The 21,733-nt window shown below is 40.5% G+C and overlaps 1 protein-coding gene across 1 annotated transcript in view; it reads left to right on the plus strand.

The window, feature by feature from the left end:
- The window catches only part of PAIP1 (poly(A) binding protein interacting protein 1), a 1,589,139-nt gene extending 1,568,343 nt beyond the window's left edge, over positions 1-20,796 (plus strand). Inside the window, exon 11 of the mRNA XM_044076930.1 lies at positions 19,896-20,796. Coding sequence (XP_043932865.1) covers positions 19,896-19,983 — 88 coding nt within the window. The 3' untranslated portion in view covers positions 19,984-20,796. The remainder of the gene's footprint in view (positions 1-19,895) is intronic.
- Positions 20,797-21,733: the final 937 nt, after the last annotated feature.

The raw sequence follows: 21,733 nt of genomic DNA on the forward strand, positions 1-21,733 counted from the left end.
GGCAGACATGTGGTCTTCTGTCCCCACTTTCACCAAACATTACAAGTTGGATGTCATTTCCAGAGCAGGATTTGCCAGGGCCAATCTGCATGGCTTTGTGGAAAAAGTCTCTCTTCCTCCTCCCAATCCTTAATAGCATGAGCTTTTACACTTTCCCTCATACTGGATACAGCACCATATGAACAGAAGAACATAGCATAGTTGTGTAAAATCTTACTATAACCATAGATGTTTTTCTCTTCTATATGCTGCTGTATAGTTTCCCACCCTGCCTGCCCCCTGACGCTTGCCTGACTCCTGAGGACCCAATCCATTGTCGCTGGTGCCCGGCGGCATTCATTTCTGAGGTAGGTGCGTACTGACATCTGCTTTATACCCGACTTCCGTTTATGGCTGACGTATGCTGAGTAATGCTGGCCGTCACATATACCTTAGCAGTAGCATTTACCATTTGTAAAATGGCTGGACGTACAAGTTAACAGTAGGCAGACTCCCTCTTGTAATGGATGCAGCAGCATACAGAACAGAAGGACATCTATGGTTATGGTAAAATTTTGCACAACTATGCTTTCCCCCAGTTCCTATTTTTTCCTGTGTAATTTGCTCCACCCTTTTCTAAAGATCCCAGTTCCATTTGTTTTATCTCTGTTACTATATCCATTACTTCTAGTAAAGTTGGTTGACTTTTATTTCCATTTTTCCAATACTTCTAGTAAAGTTGATGACTTTTATTTCCATTTTCTAGTAATTACTTTTTTGGCAGCCATCATAATTAGACTCAACAAGGTTATGTCTAGGCAATTCTGATTCTGTATCATAGTTCAAAAAATCATTTCCTTAGTTACACCAATTTGCTCACCCTGTATCTCTGTCAGAGCATTCCACAGGGAATCTTTAAAGACTGCCGACTCCTTACACTCCCAGACAGCATGCTCCCAGTTACACCATCACACCTCCATCATTTGCTGTCTACCTGTGGAAAATTTCACAGGAGTCTACTTAGGGTATAAAAATACGTACCTAAACATTTCCAAGTAAAGATCTTAAATTTTTTACACTTTGTTGCATATTTGGGAGACACATGCGTCTCTCTGTTTTTTTTGTGAATTGGTTATCTAGTCTCTCATCCTAATCCTTTCTAACCTCCTCTGATTAATTCTTATAGTTATTATACAATATTTTGTATTCTTTACTAATTCAGACTGTAACAGCATCTTCTATTCTAGATTCTGTCTAAAAATCCCCCCCCCCCCCATTTCTTTCTGTTTGTCTATACTCTGAAATTGATCCTTGATAGGGAAGGCAATCTCTGTCCTGCAGTCAAAATAAATTCTTGGCCTCTTTACATTCCTCTTCACATTCTATTACCTTTTCCTCTCCAATTATTTGCTGCCAATGCCTTGGTTCTTTTACCAAGTTTCTCCAATAAATTCTAGCCCCTTTTTGCCAATTGTCTATATCCCTAATTGCAGTCACTCCTGCTGGCAGAATTTCTTTTCTCCATTCCCCTGTTGGCATAGTTGTTAAAATACTTTGATACTTTAACAATAACCATGCAGAACACTATATTTATATTCTCCTTAAGGATATGCATACAAAATCCCACTCTCTCCATGTTTTTTGAGCCCCCCCCCCATTTCATCATCCCTTTCCACTTTGAATTATAGGTTTCTGGTTGTGTTATGCATAGAAGACTTAACTGTGTAGCTCTGAAATACCCCTTCAAATTGGGTAATCCCAATCCGCCGTTGTCTCTTGGAAGAATTAGCTTATCCGAGTTGACTCCTGGCATCTTCCCCTCCCAGATAAAATCCTTCAGCTCTTTATTAATTGCTATCTGCAACTTCTTCTCTAGTTGATAAAAATATGCCTGACCTGTGTATAAAACGGGAACACTTTATATAATCTCAAAATTCTGGAATACCGAATTTCAGAATCCCGAGATCATAAAGCCGAAAGTTCTAAATACAAAAACCCCAGAAGCGCGAATTTCAAAATCCCAACGTTCAGAGATGTTGAAGTAGCACTTCTGGTATTGCGGTGTTTGAGTGGAAGTTCAGGTAAGTATGTATGTTTAAGAGTGTTGTTTAGGGGCTTTAGTGCGTGTCAGTGTGTGTTGTGACTGTGATGTGCGTGTGCAAGGGGAATGTAGGTGTGTCGTGGTGTTTTCATGTGTTTGGGTAATGTGACCTTGGAGTTAGCATATTTAAGTAGGGGGTGTGTGGGGGGTGCAGGGGGGGCTTGCGCCCCCTGCTTGTATGTAGTGTATGTTTGTGTGTTTGTGTGTGGGGGGAATGTGTGTGTTTGTGTATGTGTGTGGTGTCTGGTTAGTGTAGGACTCACAATTTCGATATTTGGATCTTTTGGCTTTATGGTCTTGAAATTCTGAGTTTCGGTATTTCAGGGTTTCGGGATTATAAAGTAAATCCATATAAAACTAAAGGGACTAAAACATTTTAACTGCTTGTATCTTCTTATCCATATCCATATAACAGAGCTTCCATTTTCTCAACTTTTGTTTTCTCTTTTGTTTAGTCTCTTCTCACATATCCTTGGCTGCCACACCAGAATCCATTTTAATCCAAACTCCTGTCATGCCCCCATAAATATGAATATTGCTGAACCAATTCACGTGTGGCTAAATAATTTACAGCTATTGCCTTTGTTTCAACTTCATTAATTTTATATCCCAAAAAGATCTGAAACTGACTCAAAATGTTCAACAACACTGAAATGCCCTTTTCTGGTTTTATCAAGTATAAAGTAATATCTGCAAACAGAGCCAGCTTTTCTTGACTACCATATCAATTATATCCTTGAATTTCTGAGTCTTATTTTCTTTGCCAATATTTCTAAATATAGTGTAAATAACAAAGGGGAACACCCCTGCCTAGTTCTTCTGCTCAAACAGAAATTATCAGAGAGGACACCCACTTTAAATTACACTTCTGTTCCTTCATATATCCTCCTAATCAACCTTATAATTTTATCAGGGAATGCAAATGCTTCCATTGCCCTGCTTATAAACTTCCAGATTACTCTGTCAGATACTTTCTCTGCATCATCTGTCTGGATCATCAGTATTCTGTTAATATTGTCAAATGTTCGCTTCCCCTCCGTAAAACCACATTGATGCATGTCCGTCAATTTTGGCATCACCTTTGCTGTTCTTTTAGCCATTATAGACATAAACACTTTATAATTATGGTTTAAGATTGAAATGGACCTGAATAAAGGTAGATCTGATGGGTCTTTACCTTCTTTAGGTATTACAGCCGCCACCACTTTCTTCCAGGAAGGTGATGCTTCTCTTAAAATACTGATAAACAAGACCTTCCCGATTGTTGTTAGTTTTTTTCTCTCCTAGCTTCCAGACTTCCACAGCACCATTTTTATTTCATCTCCTCCTATCCTAACCATTAGTAATTGAGTCTCTTCTACCTCTAATCTTGGCATATTTAATTATTTCATAAAAATGTCCATTTGTACCTTTCCTTGATCTCCATATTTCTCTACTTTATACAGACAGTACCGCTACATGATCTCTTGTTATCTTCCTTGTTACAGGGTCCCTCAGCTTGATGATGACCCTTTCTACTCTGTGTTGCTTGAGTTGTGCTAACAGTTTTTCTGTTCTGGCTTTATTAAAAAAACAGTTGCTTAACAGCAGTCTTTCTAAACAAATTATTATTATCGAGGTAATCCTTTATTTTCTGCTTAGCACTCTGTAATTTCTCCTCGTCTTGTTCTGTGAGAGTCCCCCTAGTCTGCAATACTTTTAACATTTGTCAGTCCCTCTATAAATAATTATTGCTTCTTAACCATCTTTCTTTTTCTTGTATTTCCACCCTATTTTTAAACTCCACTTTAATTTTATCCCACTCCCTAGCTTTATTTTCAGAAGAAAAATCTGTCTTTTCTAATAATGCCTGAATAATTTCCGCTACCCATTCCTTAAATTCTTTTCAGCAGATACAGTGGATATAAAAAGTATACACACCCCTGTTAAAATGCCAGGTTTTTGTGAGATAAAAAATGAGACCACAATAAATCATTTCAAAACTTTTCCCACCTTTAATGTGACCTATAACCTGTACAATTCAACTGAAAAACAAAGAAATCTGTTAGGGGAAAAATATAAAAAAAAATGTACAATAAGCTGGTTGCATAAGTGTGCACACCCTTAAACTAATACTTTGTTGAAGCACCTTTTGATTTCATTACAGCATTCAGTCTTCTTGGGTAGGAGTCTGTCAGCATGGCACATCTTGACTTGGCAATATTTGCCCACTCTTCCTTGCAAAAGTGCTCCAAATCTGTCAGATGCTCTTCAGGTCACCCCACAGATTTTCTATTGGATTTAGGCCTGGACTCTGGCTAGGCCATTTCAAAACTTTAATTTTCTTCTGGTGAAGCCATTCTTTTGTTGATTTGTATGTATGTTTGGGGTCATTGTCGTGTTGAAAGGGAAATTCCTCTTCATATTCAGCTTTCTAGCAGATGCCTGAAGGTTTTGGGCCAAAAGTGACTGATATTTGGAACTGTTCATAATTCCCTCCACCTTGACTAAAGCCCCAGTTCCAGCTGAAAAAAGCAACCCCAAAGCATGATACTGCCACCACGATGCTTCACTGTGGGGATGGTGTTCTTTTGGTGATGCAAAGTGTTGTTTTTGCACCAAAATTACCTTTTGGAATTGTGGCCAAAAAGTTCAACCTTGATTTCATCAGACCATAACACATTTTCCCACATGCTTTTGGGAGACTTGATGTATTAATTTGCAAATTTTAGCTGGGCCTGGATGTCTTTCTGTGTAAGAAAAGGCTGCTTCCGTCTTGCAACCCTACCCCATAGTGCAGACATATGGAGAATACGGGAGATTGTTGTTGCATGTAGTACACAACCAGTACTTGCCAGAAATTCATGCAACTCCTTCAGTGTTGCTGTAGTTCTCTTGGCAGCCTCCCTGACTAGTTTTTGTCTTGTCTTTTCAACAATTTTGGAGGTTTGTCCAGTTCTTTGCATTGTCACTGTTGTCCCATATTTTCTCCACTTTTTGATGACTGTCTTCACTGTGATGTTCTTCATGTTTCACTGTTGCAGTCATATTTGGGTTATCTGCTTGCAGTAGCCCTCAGTCGGCCTGATTATCAAAGTCTTGGGTCCTGCTTTGGTTGCTGTCTCATCTTCCATGACGTCAGGTAGTCAGGGGTATAAAGCATGCAGCCAACGCCATTACATCTGTCTTTCTTGCCATGCGGTACCCGGTATATGCAATGCTGTGGAAAATTTTTTGTTCCCTTCTCCTGACTGATACCTTTCAACAATGAGATTTTTTGATGCTTTGTAAGCTCTCTATGAACCATGGCTTTTGCTGTAGCAGGGAACTGAGTAAATGTCAGGAAAATCCAAATCCTACTAGGACAGCTGAACTTTGTTTGAGGTTAATAAGAGTCTCTTTAATTGATGGCAGGTGTGTACCCAAGAAGACTGAATGCTTTAATTAAATTAAAAGATGCTTCAACAAAGCATTAGTTTAAGGGTGTGCACACTTATGCAACCAGCTTAATGTACGTTTTTTATTTTTTATATTTTTCCCCTAACAGATTTTTTGTTTTTCAGTTGAATTGTACATGTTATAGGTCACATTAAAGGTGGGAAAAGTTTTGAAATGATTTATTGTGGTCTTATTTTTTTATATCACAAAAACCTGGCATTTTAACTGGGGTGTGTACACTTTTTATATCCACTGTAGGTGGGAGAGCACCAGTGCTGATTTTTATTTCATTACCTTGCGTTTTTATTTTGGTTATTGGCACATAATCTGAAATAGGTATTGGATGTATATCAAAACTTCCAATTAAATGCACATGTTCTGTGAAATGTAAGCTCTGTGTAGCTTAGCCCAGTTTTTGTATCTTGGGAAATAATATGTAAATTTACTCCAACCCCCTACTACTGAATTCACATCTTTCATGCCAAATATTGTCATAAATATTTTCAAAAATCTACCCTTTGTTTTATATTTTCCCTTCTAGGCCCCCCAGACATCTTCCCTGCTACAGATCAAATTCCAGTCCCCACCTACAAGTAATATTCCTGCTGAAAACTGATTATTTCTCCCAGATTTTTCTTAAGCTCCATTATAGCAGTTTCAGGTGGAATATAAATATGTGCCAGTGTAATCCTCCTCCCTTGCCAGTAGCCCCTTAGTACTACATATCTACTGTTACTACCTTTTTCTATCCTCTTCTATCACTATTGGAACTCCTCTTTCAATTAATATACATGCTCCTCTTTTGCTTTGTCCCAGGTATTTTACTGAATAACCATCCTGAAAACCTTTCTTTATCAAATTCACATATTCTTTTCTTTCCAAATGTATCTCCTGTAGCATAGCTATTTGCAGTCTACATTTTTTAATATAGTTCACTAGTCTTTCTTTTTTGTGTTTATTTGTGAGACCATTAACATTTAAAGATAATATCAAAAGGCGGTACTTAGTATTATCGCAACCAGATTTTCACTGTTGCAAAATGCGCATACCAGCACAGATAGGAGTGCATAAAACAATTGAGACTGTCTTTGTAAATATGTAGTACTGCCCAAAAACTTTACATTTACTGTAAGGTGGTAATCAAACTCTGTATTGCTGGAGAATGTCTTCGGATTACCTTCGGGAACACAAGCAGTGGAGAAAACCCTCTTCCTGTTTTTTGCATTACACATGCATGCTACAGTTTTCATGGCTGCTATCGTACTCTTGTTTGTATTTTTTTTTTAACTTGTAGGAGGAATTCTTCAGAGAAGTCAAACCCAGGCACTGAGCAAGTGTTTAGCTACACTTGCCTACTTTTAACCATTGTTGTATTCGCAAATTGTCAGAAAAATAAAGGTCACCAAAACCATCACTTCTGTGTCTGTGTTTGCCTTCTCTGAAGGATTCCTTCCACACAGCGAATACAGTCTGCTCATCACACCGACAGCAGGCATGACATTTCAAGCGTGCACCACACTCGCAAAAAACAGGAAGAGGGTTTTCTCCACTGTTTCTGTTTCTGAAGGTAATCCAAAATTATCTCCTAGCAGTACAGATTCTGTATACCACCTTCCAGTGTTTCATGGCCCCATGTCTACCGAAGTAAGTGAAAATCCCAATAGCGAAAATCTGGTTGCGATAATACGCAAGTACCCAAAAGACTTATGTTAAAAAGTTTTTATTCCCACCTTTTATTTGTAACAGTTCCAGCGTTTCTGTTGCATGCACACACACTAATGTTTGACAGGTTGACCTTTTATACAGTTGTTTCTTGTCATATCCATTGGAGCCTATGTCACGTTACAAAACATTTTATTTTATTGAAAGCCCTCAAACAAACAAATACACCCCAAAAACCTACTAACTTAATATTATTAACACACAAAACTATGTACATCTTCAAATATTGAAGTTTTACCTTCCTAATAGGAACAGTTGTCCCAAACAGACAGCCACACTCACATACTTGGGTTAACCTAAAAGGAAGGTTATCCATGCTAAGATGCATGGAACAGTATGTACTTCTAATAATTGCGGTCTGGTTTTGGCTTGCCATTATTGCTCTCCCAGAATGAGAAAACACTTGAATGCTTACAGAAAAATGATGATCTAACCATTGAAAGAAGGCCATTAAAAGAAAGAAGTATTCTGTTTTTATTGCTCATTATCACATGGTCTCCATGGAGACATGAGAACCAGATAATAGGGTTGCTTCAACAACTGTGTATTTATTTATTTGCTAGAGGAGATCTTTATTTCATTCCTCTTCCCCTTTCCTAAGCGTTACTCCAAACATTAATGACATGAAGTAGGGCATATGCTTTATTGTCCCCTGCAAGTTTATCAAAGTCCAATATTGCCATGTTTTCTTGTTCTGTCATGTTTCACAAATATAATTAATGCTTTATAATCCCACATTTATTTGCCAATTTCCAAGTTGCTTGTTTTATTCCTTTTTATCTTTGTCTCCCAAATCCAGTATCTGCTTCCTTTCCAGTGTACTCTCAGTTCCTCTAGTCAACTCTTGTTCTTTTTTTATGTCTCTCAAGCATTTTCTGTTGAAACACTGGAAAATGTTTTACTGGCACAGTCTCTCTCTGTGGTCTTTATTACCAGAAAAACAAAAAGCAGAATGTGTTTGTTTCACAGCTCACTTTTTGTTGGACAAACTTTTGTATTTCCTTCTTGGCATGTCCTGCATCAAAAATGATTTTGTCCTTCCAGGAAAGACTATTCTGAAGATAGCTGGTTACAGCAGTTTGAATTTCATGCCTGCTTCTTGACATTCCCTGATTAGTGGAATAAATTTGCTCCTCTTATGCCTGGTATACAGTGAGTAATCATTTTCCACAAACATTCTGCTGACTTCTACTTTTAGTACTTTGTCCTTCTGCCGTAGTTTTGTCAGAATCATCTCCTCCTGCTGGTAGGATTGTATCTTTACTATTAAAGGTCTAGGTTGTTTGCTCTTGGCCAGGTTTGGAGCATACACACAGTGTGCCCTTTCAGTTAACAACTCCTACTATGGAATACCAGTGCAGTTGCTTATTTGTGTTTTCATAAAATTAATGCAGTCTGTCCCTTCTAGCATCTCTGCTGCAGCAGACAATCTCAGGTTTCCCTGCATGCTCTGTTTTCTAATTCTGTTATTTGTTTTAAACATCTCCGCTTGAGCAGTGTCATATTCAGTCAGTCTTTTCTTCATTTCGACCTCCAGTTTTTGCAGTTTTATCACCTCATCTGAATATCTGTTTAAATGTTCTTCCATTTTATCCATCCTTTTATTATTTGAGTTTATATATCCCCAGTGGTGCAGCGGTAGCCTTCTTGCCTCACAGCAAAAGGTTCTCCCGTTCTATTCTCGGCTGGAGTGCAGGGAGTGCCTTCTGTGTGGAGTCTGCATGTCTTCCCTGCGGTTGGGTGGGCATTCAAAAGACATGCGTAAATGGGCGTGCCTTCGTTGAAGGTTGAACGTCGAGCTGGCACCTTGGCGTTCTTCAAAATCTACTGCCAATCATTAGCGGACCGGAATTCCACTGTGGCAACCCCTAACCGGGAAAAGCCGAGAGACAACAACAACATACTCCATCAGTGTTTTGTTTATTTTAATCAGCTCTGAGTACATTTGACTTATTTTTTCCTGTAGGTTACTGGAAGTCATGTATTGCACCAAAGGAGATTGCACTGTTTTTTGCTCATCAGCTGTGGAATTCTTCCCAGTCAGTGTTTTTTCCTTACCTTTTGTGGTTGATTTTCTTTCAGGTTTTGTAAATTTCTTTTTTTGCTGGCTTCCCGGCAGTGCACTTAGTAGCCAGTTACTGAAATTTACCCAAAATATTAGTTCTCTGGATCTCTTCTGAGTTTCTCTTTTCATACTGGGAGAGCTGAAATTAAGCTGTCACTCAGTGTGAAGCTGTCTTGGATGTCCCAGAGTTGCATTGTTGGTAAATGGAAGCTGCAGTAAATGGAAGCTGCAGGAATCAAACCGTGGACTACATGTAAGTTAACAGCTCATAACCTTAATCCTCTGTGGTATCTACCAGGCTGTTTTTTTTTTTTTTCAGGAGCACACTCTGGTTAAGTGACCTGCTCTGAGTCTTACAGTAGGTAAAAGGATAGCAGAGGAAATCAATCTCAGGACTGCAGATTGAAGCTAATTAAAAATGTGTAGCGTTAATCCTCTACAGTAAACTGCAGGGTTGTTCCTGCATTCAATGCGTAAAACAATGAAACCTTAATTTCTTATGTGACTGCCAGTAATGAGCGAAGACACACAGTGGCATTCTGTCTTTCTAGGAAGGGTGCATGATGGTAAAGCACTGTTGTAAGTGGCAGAGGACATCCTAGACAGCTGGGGACATCAGAGGGAGATATTCCTTTACCTAATTTGTCCTAAGAGGATGGTAGAGGTTTGAAATCCTATGAGTGGGATCAAGTACGGTCCTACCCACAGAGGCAGGTCTCTGCTAGATTGCTTCTCAAGCCTTTTGCTGACAGAGGTGGAGGCCTTGATCCCTTTCTGCAGATCAAGTTTGCTGCTTTTAGCACGAGGATGAATGTTCCTACTGTTGGTGTTTTTTTAGTCTCAGAAATTCCTTTTCAGCTTCATTTTGTGCCAATAAGCATTCATTTTCTTCAGCTTTTTGTTTGTTTTTTCTGTAGTGTTCTACAGTTTCTTATCTCTACAGCTTTTCTTAACACCCCATTCTCCCTGTTAGACTACATTGTTCTGTTAAGTCTTTTCTACTCTACTGTTTTTTTTTACTTTCCTAACTTCTGTACTCCATTCTCTAGCTTAACAATTCATATAGTACTGGCTGGTTGTATTTATAAATGGTTGTTGGTCTCATCAATCAGATGTATTTATGTGATGTTTTACAGTTGTTACTGCTATACTGTGTTTGCTATTATTGCTACTTTTTTACTTTTTGTTTATATTGCTATCAAAGTCCAGAACTTTTTGTAGTGTGTGTAAGAACATGACCTCCAGATTTATAAAGCAAGATGTGGACACAAGATCACTCCCTCATGTGGTGAGGATGACACTTAAAAAAAACATAGGCTCCTGCACATTGTAGGAGAGCAAAAACAAATTAATTAATATTTGAGCTTGCTTCCATTGGAGAGTAAGAAAGATGATCAAAAAGGAGAAGAAAATGAGTGAAAAATAAAATGAGAAAACTAGACCTCGGGACATAGATCCTTTACACCAAAGGCTCCCAGAAGAGAAGACTATTCCTGTTAGGACTTCAGACGTTCTTGTCATAGGATCACATGAGGTTACTGGACTAACGGCCCTGGGGCCTTTACAATCCTTGCCAAGAGTTTATCCTCAAAAAAGAAACCTCAGTCAGCAACTGTCGCCCCCATCAGTGAGGGACAAAGGTGGAACCCCTGGGGCAAACTTGTGGTTTCCCATCCACTCATCAAAGTTGCACTCGAAGAGGGTCAGCGAGGTACTCTGACATGTATGGAAAGTCTATTCCAGAGAAGGGTCAGCCTCTAGGAGACAAATCTGTGTCTCCAGCAGGTTTTGTTGATGTCGCATATTAGATTTTGGCCTATTGAGTGGGTAATGCAATAGGAGTTAGACTTACAGATATGGAGTATCTCTAGTAGGACAGGGTCCAATATTGCCTTGTAGGCAAGACACAGATCACCTCTGAGCAATCTATATGATACCGAGTAAAGTGATAGTAATTTGAGCCCATTCACATAGGACAGGTGTGGGAGGCCATGGATTCTCTCTGTGAGGTATTTATGTGGCTTTTCCAGTTGGTACATTTGTTTGGAGAGGTACAGACCAAACAGGGCATTGTACTTAATTATGGGTCTAATGAGGGAGGAGTACAGAGAGGTAATAACCTCCTTTTGTGTGGATGCAATCCCTTGACTTATGAGATGAACCAATTAAAAGGCTTTTCTGATCACTGCCGCCACATGATGGTCGAATGCGAAATTGTTGTCATCCTGAGTACCCAGGTCTCTCACCACGGGTTGTGTGTTTAGGGGGTTACCGTTGATGTGGTAATCAGTCGGGGCAGTGTTTTTGCTGAATGGTATGATCATACATTTTTTTTTGCGTTTAACTTAAGGCCATGACTTTGGCACCAGTTATTTGCAGCTGTGAGACCCTCTTACAGTATGTTAATGTCAATTGGGGAGTCAGTGATAGCACCCAACTTAGTCATCCACAAACTTGGCCAGCCACAGGCCCTTTGTCTTTGCCTGGACCTCTGAAAAATAGATGCCAAACAGTAGTGGTCCCAGACAGATCCCTGGGGAACACCACTAGTGACAGGTCTGCTGTCAGAGGTGGTGGCATCTATTTTGTCCTTGTGGGTCCTATCTGTGAGCCACTTGGACACCCATATGATGAGATGGGGATTAACATCGAGTTGTGTTAGCTTTTTGATGATGCCCGAGTGGTGGATTGTGTCAAAAGCATTGGCCAAGTCAAGGTAAGCTGTATATAATGACTTTCCCTCATCCAGGGCCTTGGTGGTAGTCTCAAAGAAGTCAACTATGTTCAGTAGGCAAGATCTGCCCCTGACAAATCCAAATTGGGTGGGGTCGAGTGTTTGGAGATTGCCTATGTCCTTGTTTATGAGATCCATAATAATATGCTCCATGGCTTTACAGATCAGACTTGTCAAGCTAATGGGGCAATAGTTTCCTGGGTCAGTAGTGGCACCACCTTTGTGTAAGGGGATGACATTGGTGGTTCTCCAATCTGCTGGAATGAAGCCTGTAATTAGGTTGTGGTTGAATAGGATGCTCAATGGTAAAGCTAGTTCTTGCTGGAGATGGTGCAGAATACAGCCTGGGATATTATCAGGTCCTATGGAAGCTGTGTTCTTTGCCTTGGATAGGGCCTTTAACACTTAATCTACAGAGATGCGAGGTGTGGGACAAGTATCCGTGATGTTGATTGGGCATGGGGGGGGGGGTGATAAAGGGGTGAACAATCAGCCTGCAGGTTGGATAAGTCGGCAGGATCAGTGTAAGTGGTACAATTAAGTACTAATGGAACAAACTTGGGCTTTGCAGTGGAGGTTCCTAACGCAACTGAAGGATGACTTGTGGTTTCCCTGTATTTCAGAGGCTAGTTTCAACTCATAATTGACTTTGGAGTTTTTCACTAGTGATCTAATTTGCTTGTTGAGGCGGAGGACGGAGATTTTCCGATTTGGGATTTGTTTCTTTTTACCCTTGGACTTCAGTTTCTTCCTTTTGTTGTAAAACCTGTTGATAGAGGATGTCTACCAGACAGGTTTGTGTTTCCTTGAGGAGCAGGTTTTAGTTCTGTTGGGTGTGGCTGAGTCCATGCAGTTGTACAGGTCCTTGTATACTGCACTGGCGTACTATTTAGCATAGTTGTCTGCATCCTGTTTGGGGGGGGTGGTATGAAGCTGCTGATAACCCTCCCTTAGGAGGGTGTAGTCAGCTTTTGAGAAGTTTTTTAGCCTGGTTATGGCTGGGGAGGGGTTGGGTGAGATAGAAACTTCGAATGAGACAGACTGATGATCTGATCTCACCAGGGAAGAACATACTATGGGAGTGGTGCAGTGGTCACCCATGTTGGTGAGAACCAAGTCCGGTATGTTATTTCCCCTTATGGAGGATGAGACCAGCTGGTCTATTGCATTAGAGTTGAAGTTGTCAAGGAATCGTTGAGTGAGTGCATTAGTGCAGGAATAGTTCACCCAGTCTATGGTGGGGTAGTTGAAATCACCAAGGATCAGGATGTTATGGGGTACCTTGATGGAGTTAAGTAGGTCCAGGTAGGAGGAGTGGGTGTCTTGAGACATGGAAGGCGGGTCTGTAGCTGGCTATAACTTGGGTGGGTCTCTTGGCAAATGTCAGTTGAACCTGGAGTAATTCCTGCTCTTGCCTCAGGCATTGGGGCCAAGTTCATGATTCCCCAAAGATCCTATGCTGGTAATTGAAATGGAGTTGAGAACATCTGGTTTAAAAAATCCTAACATTGCCAGTTCTAGCACTGATTTTACAGAAGTTCCTGTAGTGCAGGGTGTTTTTTGAATGGATGCTATCCCACAGACTGATGTATCCCAAAAATCAAGGGTTCCATGGTCCATTCCTGGAAATCATAAGCAGCCCCCATGAGGACTTGCCCAGTTATCCACATCTGTAGGCAGGTGGGGGGGAGGTTGCATATCCCTGCATCAAAATGCATGGCTGACCATCACACAAGACAAATGTGCCTTTTTGGAAATCCCATCATCTGCCACCTTCACCTTTCTGTTACCAGATGTCCTACCCTTGACAGATCTTGGTAGACAAACTAGAGGTATTACACCTGATTACAAAAGGGAATCATCCAAGAGGTCTCACTAGACCAGATAGGATCTCAGGTTTATTCCAGGTTCTTACTGGGTCAAAACAAAAAAAGGGCCTTAGACCAGTACTACATATCAGTTGCCTAAATCTGTCTGAATGGTAATCAGGCTGTTGATGGGACCAATGCAGTTAAGGAGATTGGATGTGCTCTTTCAGACCTCTACGCTGCCTGTTTGCATAGCAAGGTGACAAGTGTATCCAGGAAGTTCCTTTGCTTTTGAGTGAGAGCCAATCATGATCAGTTCAGAATCCTACCCTTTAGTCTTACCACAGTGACCAGACTCCCACATCAGCAGTAGTGAGTCACTTGTGATTGCTGAAAATAAGATATTTCCCAAATCTGGACATCTGCCACTTCCTTATGACAGTCTCTGCAATGAGCAAGGGATTATTTGCTCTGGCTGTCTCTGGCTTTGATAATCACAGTGAATCACACTACCCATTAGAAAATGCTTAGCTGTGTGGAGTTGCTATAAGAAGCGCAAGCATATACTTGTATATTACTTGTTAGTACTGTTATGAATTGAGTCTTCATTTTTATTTCTTGATTTTCAAACGTTGGGACTGAATGCTGTTTTATAGTTGACACCATGATGTTATGCCATGTTTGCCCTTGAGCTGTGAGTGAGAATTTTGAAGAAAAAGTACACAATTGTAATTGGAGGAGAGGATAAAGCCAATCACTGACCCATCAGGAAGGGTTCTTTTGTAGAAAAGTATGCATTTTCTGTTTGTCTTCTGTCATTGCTTTGTATCATAAGCAGTTGCGTCTCTGATACCTTTGTGGATATGTATCTCTTTGGCTAGTTACTATATTATGCAGGTTTAATTTGTCTACAAGAGGAATGATAATACTAGATATCTTTCCTTTTTGCCATATATAACACTTTACATTGAAGTTTGAACTTCGCCATGTCGTTCTGTTTTGCTTTTTTGGGCTTTGTTATAGTTGTAAGTGTTCATTTATGGCATTTTTAATCTCCTTCATAATAGATAGTCTTTCATGGTTAAGTAAGCAGGTCCCTTGTTAAAGCAGGTTTCCAATAAGCGTTTCCTTATCTAGGGGACTAGAGTGCCTCTTGTACAAAACTTAGACGTTAAGGGCACTGAATAAAATACTAGCTCAGTCAATTTATCAGTGTTTCAAATACTAACCAATGGTGTAAGGAGAGTGACCTGTTCATTCATTTGAATTACTCTGCCTGGTAGATCACTGTCCAGATGGACCATGTCATAACACAAATAGCTAATAAAATTTCAGTCATGTCTAGAATATGGCAAGGTACAAGTAAATATACAATAGTATACAAGTGATTTTCAATTACTGTCTGAAAGTAATTTATGCATGTTCTATAAAGCACTGATGGAAAATTTAGGAGAAGTCACAAATCAGAATAAATGTCTGCAGTGTAGTACAAACACTCATAAGCAGCATGTTAATAGTAGTAATGTTATAATAAGTCTTAATGTTATGAGGGATTACAATCAGGATTCATGCTCCCCTGGAGTCATGATGTTTAACAGGTTGGTGAAAAAGGGGAGGAGAAAGAGAGAGATTTGTGAGTCTGTGTCTGTTGTAAGTACAGTACTTTTATCCGAAAAAGTAGCTTTGGGTAATAGAATATATGCTTCAACAAAATTTGTAATTAATCTAGGCAAAACAGGGAAGTTACAACATTTACAGAATGTACTGCTGTAGCATTCAGACTGCATCAGAGCTGATCAGTCTCTTAGATGAGCATAATATGTTCATAGGTGTGTACTAGGCTAATGGCCCTGGGGCCTTTGCAAGCCTAGCCCATAGGATTACCCTGGCATCGTGCCACCCGACATTAGTTCCCAGTACCTCTGTCAAGTAAAGCCACTGGAGTGATCCCTGGGGTGAATTTTCTATTTCCCATCCACTCATCAAGATCTCTGTTGAAGAGGGCCAGTGAGGTACTGTGCTTGACATGTATGGGAAGTCTATTCCAAAGCATGGGCAGTCTCTGGGTTATGAACCTGTCACTCCAGCATGTTCTCTTGATTGTGGTAATGAGGTTGAAGTCTCTGGAGTGTGTGGTGCGGAGGGATTAGGATTTTTTTAGATGTAGCATTTCTAACAGAGGTGGGTCAGACATGGCTTTGTAAGTCAAGCAGAGATCGCCTCTAAGTAGGTGATGTGAGACGGATAAGGCCTAGGATCCCCTTTGTGAGGTACTTTTGCAGCCTCTCCAGTTGTTGCAGGTGTCTAGTGAGGTACATACCAAATGGGGCATTGTACTCAATGACTGGCCTAATGAGTGAAGAATAGAGGGAGACAATGGCCTCTTTCTTCCTGGATGAAAAACCCTTAGTAATGAGATGTGCCACATAGAAGGACTTTCTGACCACAGTGGCAATGTGATGGGCAAAAGAGAAGTTGCTGTCAACCTGTGTTTCCAGATCCTTTATAACGCCTTCTGTGTTCAATGGACTATCATCAATGTGGTAATTCATGGGAACCATGTTTATCCCAAAGGGAATCACGACACATTTTTTGCATGAGCTCAAGGCCATGGTTCTGACACCAGTCGTTGGTCTCAGTGAGGCCTTTCTATCGGATGTTGAATCACTCGGGGAGTTAATAATAGCTCCCAACTTGCAATCGTCTGCGAACTTTGTCAGCCAGAGTCCCTTTGTGTTGGCGTGGAGATACCAAACAGGAGAGGACCCAGGACTGAATCCTTTGGGACTCCACTCTTGACTGGTTGGCAGTCTGACTTCGAGTCAGCTACTTTCACACTGTGGGTTTGACCTTTGAGCCAGTTTGCAACCCACCTAGTGATATAGGAGTTGATGCCTAGCTTAGTGAGTCTTCCTATGATTCCTGAGTGGGGAATGGTATCAAAGGCCTTGGCCAGATCAAGGTAGGCTGTATGAACCATCTTGCCTTCATCCCCAGCTCTGGTGACTGACTCAAAGAAGTTGACCAATTTGAGCAAGCATGATCTACCCTTCACAAAACCAAACAGTGTGGGATCCAGAGTTTGGAGTCCCTATATCCTTGCTTATTAGGTCCATGATGACGCATTCCATAGCTTTGCATATCAGACGTGTCAGGCTAATGGGGCGATAGTTCCCAGGGTCTGTAGTCGCTCCTCCTTTGTGGAGAGGGATGACTGTAGCAGTGCACCATTCGGTAGGGACAAAACTTGAAGTGAGGCTGTGATTGAACAGGGCACACAGGTGAGGTGCCAGTTCAGTCTGTAGTTCATGTAGAACACAGCCATGGATATTGTCAGGTCCCATAGAAGCTGTATTCTTGGCCTTGGGCAGTACTGTTTTAATCTTTGCAGCAGTAATACTGGGTGCCTGGCAATCTACTGGTATTGTGACTGGTCCCTTCGGGGGGAGGGGTAAAGTTGGCAATGAATATGTCGGCTAGTATATTGGCAATATCTGTTTGCTCGGTATGAGAGGTATCATTGTTCAGTACCTCAGAGCAAATCTGGGTGTTGCCATGGAGATTCTTTACATAACTATAGAAGATCTTGTGGATGTCTTTACTATCTGCTGCAGTTCTGTTTTCATAGGTAGCTTTAGAGGATTTGATGAGGGATCTCAACTTTTTGTTGAGGCTGATAAGGGAGTTTTTCCAGTCTTGGGACTTCACCTTATTCTGCATCAGTTTCCTCCTTCTGTTGTAGAGTTTGCTTATGACAGGGGACCACCAGATTGGCTTCCTCTTTTTTGTTTTGGAGGACACCATCTTGGTTCTGTTGGGTATGGCAAGATCCATGCATTTGTGTACATGTTTGTACAGTACATTGGTGTATAAATTGGTGGTCATGCAACTGATCTCCATTTGCATGGGTGCCGTGAAGTTAGCCACCTCTGATTTTAGGACCCCAAAGTTAGTTTTGGGGAAGTTTTTCATAGTGGTTACCTTTGCAAGGGGGGGGGGGGGATATATTTCCAAGATGATTAGTTTGTGGTTGGATCTAACCAGGGAGGAGTTGACTATTGGTGTAGGGCAGCAGTCGCCCATGTTAGTAATGACCAGATCAAGGATGTTGTTACCTCTAGTGGGGATAAGAACAAGCTGATCCCCAGAGCACTGGAATTAATTAATTCCAGGAAACGTTGGGTAAGTGTATTGGTTCATGAGTAATTTTACCAGTGAATGAAGGGGTAGTTGAAGTCGCCCAGTAGAAGAGTGTTAGGTTGGACCCTAATATTCTCCAGGGTGCTTAGGAATGTGGAGTGTGAGTCTTAGGACATGGTTGGGGACCTATAGCAGGCTACGACCTGAATCGCTGTCTTACCTAATCTTAGCTGCGCCTGAAGTATCTCAGATGCGTTATGTTGAGCTACTGGTCTGGAGTTATGCGCATCCTTTATGAATATGGAAATACCTTTGGAGCTTCGGTCCAAGTTCTGGGTCCGAAAGGTGTGGAATGAGTTATAGCTTGGTAGTGCAGGGGTGTTTTCTGCTGCCTTGAACCAGGTGTTTGTTACAGCACAAATGTCTTATGTTCTCCATTTTAAGGGGTGCTTTGAGCGAGTGCATTTTGAGATTTAGACTTCTAGTGTTGAGCAGCATGACCCTCAGATTGCATTTGTTTTTAGCTGTTATGGTAGTAATTTGGTCTTTGGAACACTGCCTAAAAAAGGCACTGTAGGGGCAGTAAGAGCCTTGGCCAGTGTCCGGAAGCCCAGGGGTGACAGATGCAGACCATCTCTGGCAAAGCATTGAGGTCTGTCAGTCATGTCATCCCAGGCAGATACTGGATCTCCTAAGAATGACATCAGAAACTTAGCCAGTTGTTGAAATCAATCATTTTCTGCTTGTTGTGTGGTGTCGTTCTGGGTGATGGTAGGAGGCTGCTGTTCAGGGCTAGGGTCATACCCGCTAGGGCTACTTAATCTGGGAGCTCCTCCATGTCTCTTTTCATGTAGTCCAGGGAGGTATGTCTTAGGTCATTCACACCCACATGTACAATGACAGAGTCATATGTGTACCTGATGAGGGACCTGAGTGTGTGCGTTATGTGGTGGATCCTGGCACCTGACAGGCAACTGACTGTTATTTTCTCCTTATTCAACCTAGTGAGTGGGACATCATTGTGCCTCACTATCGAGTCATCTGCGACTAGTGTGTTGGGCATGCTGTTTTGCCTTAGGGGCTTTGATTGAGTGGCATGCTGTTTAGGATAGTTATGTCTCATGATTAGTACTGTGTTGTGGTGGTCAAGTGCGTTTCTGCCTTGGAGTTCTCTGCTGTTTTATGTAGATTTTTATTGAGAGCCTCCGCGAAGGTGGGTGTGCGGTTTGTGTTTTTATGTGACGGCAGTGCTGCTGTGTGTTCTGGAGGGCTGTGAGTTCCATGTGGTGTGGTGCAAGTGTTGACCTTCTCCTCTTGACCAGCTATTTTGGTCTTGGCTGGAGAGTGCGTGGCTTCCAATTTGGATATATAAGTGCATCTCTTGCAAGTCTGAGTGTTCGGATGTAAGAGGAGAGGGTAGTCAGTGTACATGAGGCAATTACTACATTGCCTCAGGATGCCCAAATTCACCAGGTTAATAGTAGAATGCACAGGGAACTGACCTTTAGACATGCCTAGAGAGGTGGGCATTAATAAGTACTGGAGCGTTTTCCTTGTAGAGCGTTTAGCACTGGTAGCACTTTTGTGTGCTACAATAATTGCTACAAGAAGTCTGGTAAAGTGCTAGACTAATAAGCTAGTAAAAGTGCAGGAGAGAAGAGAACTAGTAGAACTATCATTATTCCTGTTCTTAATACTGTTAACTCAGAGCTGCGAGTGATTTCTGTTTAAAATCGTTCAGTGCTGGACAGTTATTTACCCATGTTGTTGTTCTGTATTAAAGACTGGTGAAGTAATGTTCATGCTTTATCCATTTCCAACAAATCTTCATTTCTCCTGTGATTTCTTTGGCTAGTTTGAAGTTGAGAAAATTTTTCTGGCTTATTGGAAAGAGCATGGCACTTCTAAATGTTGGAAATTTTTTTCCAGGTTCTCTTGTGATGAAGATGAGATGGATCCGGAAATTGCAGAAGCATATGAGAAGTTCTGCTTAGAATGTGAACAAAGAAAACCATGAACAAGACTAGCAGTGTGTCAGAAAATGCCTGTTTTACAGCAGCTTTTGTTGCCATATTATACAACACAAGGTTGTAAAAAGTAAAACCTGATGCTTAGTAGAAATGCTGCAGTTAAAATGTCATAAAGGGCACTTTTTTACATAGCTGGTACTCCACTTGGTGAATGCTGAAAAGTTTGCAAAACTGCTGTCCTGTAACATACAGACAACGTATTATAGCTCTTATGTAAATGATACTTAGATTTTCTTCATTTGAGATGAAATGAAGTGAATTTTTTTTGCACATCTTTCATCTGCTGTTAGTATGGTGACAGCAGAATAGACCATCCAGAGTTGCATCCCCAAGCCATTGGAGATTTTGCTGCACTGTGATGGGAACAGACTTTTTGTTATTTTGTTGCCTTTTGTTTTGGAAACCTGGTGTCACTCTGTTGATAGAACAGCCGTTTTTACTGTATGAATTAAAACCAGGTTGTAGTGCTATTTGCATATCCGAATGCTTGTCTAATATTAAAGCATTCACCACTCCAGTATAACCGAATTCATTCTGTTAACACATCACAGATGTGTCAGTTCTTGACTAATTTCAGTACTTTACATTTCAGATATGGTTTGAATACATAAAAGCAGTCAGAGAAGAATATTTAACACAGAGACTGCTTCTTTTTGAGATAATTTGTTCTATGGTATTAGTTTTGTCTGTTTCATCATATATAAATTCTAGTGCCTGAAAAACACAACAGTGTTTCGTAAACTGGGCAAGTCACAATTCTGTGTGTTGACTTGTTCATAAAATCCTTGCTGTTTTCACAAGTTTCCTAGTTATTGTTTGGTTTTTCATATTCATTTGTCATTGGTGGTACTCGAGCTGTTACTGTAATAGGAACACCACTCCATGACTCTTGTATGTATATAACTTTGGATGACTGAATAGTGCACATTTTAAAGATCACAGCTTTGACACTGAGAATCACAGTAGTGTTTTGAGTCTTCTAAACAGTATTTCCGTTTTTGAAGTGAAGCATTTTGTATTCTGATGACCTGTCATATTTACTTATCACATGAACATAAATGACTCATTGCTTCTACGGTCTGTATATCACATACTTAGTTCAGATTGTCCTTAAAGCTTTGTTGGTTCATTTTGATATATGGTCATTTCTATCTAAAATAAAAAAGTTTGAAAGACCATTTTTGAAAGCAGGTACACATCAGCTTAAAATTGTAGGCAGTCAGTTTAAGTTGAAGTAGCTTGATTAATTTCCCTGCAGTCTTCTCATATTTACTCGTAATAGCTATAATATACATGTCTGAGGGGCAAACTCAAAAAGTTCACAGCTCAGTTCAGAGCAGTTGTAAATGTGGTTTATATTTATTATTGGCTGCTTGTTAACACACAGTTGAGCACATTTGCAGCAAACATTTAAAACATTTTATTATTACTCAGAATTCCTGTCATTTCTGTTCTACATCTTCTGTTGTCACCCTGCACAAATTGAGCAGAAAGATTATCACATTTTGTGGATTTATATTGGCAAATGTTTACCTCCATGAAGGACATTTCTGCTATTTGCTTAGTTTTCCATTAATACACTATGAATTTGTATCATTATGCTCATTTTTAGAAAAGTTCACTTGTTAAACTTTTCTGTCTTGGTTACCTTCTGCTCATCTTCTGGCAGCCACCCATTGCAATTGCATCATCATGCCTTTTAAATGTATGAGTGAGGAGTGTTAGGCTGTGGCATAT

The sequence above is a fragment of the Protopterus annectens genome, chromosome 1.part1 (genome assembly GCF_019279795.1).
Source record: "Protopterus annectens isolate FY-2018-M chromosome 1.part1, PAN1.0, whole genome shotgun sequence".
Lineage (NCBI taxonomy): Eukaryota > Metazoa > Chordata > Ceratodontiformes > Protopteridae > Protopterus > Protopterus annectens.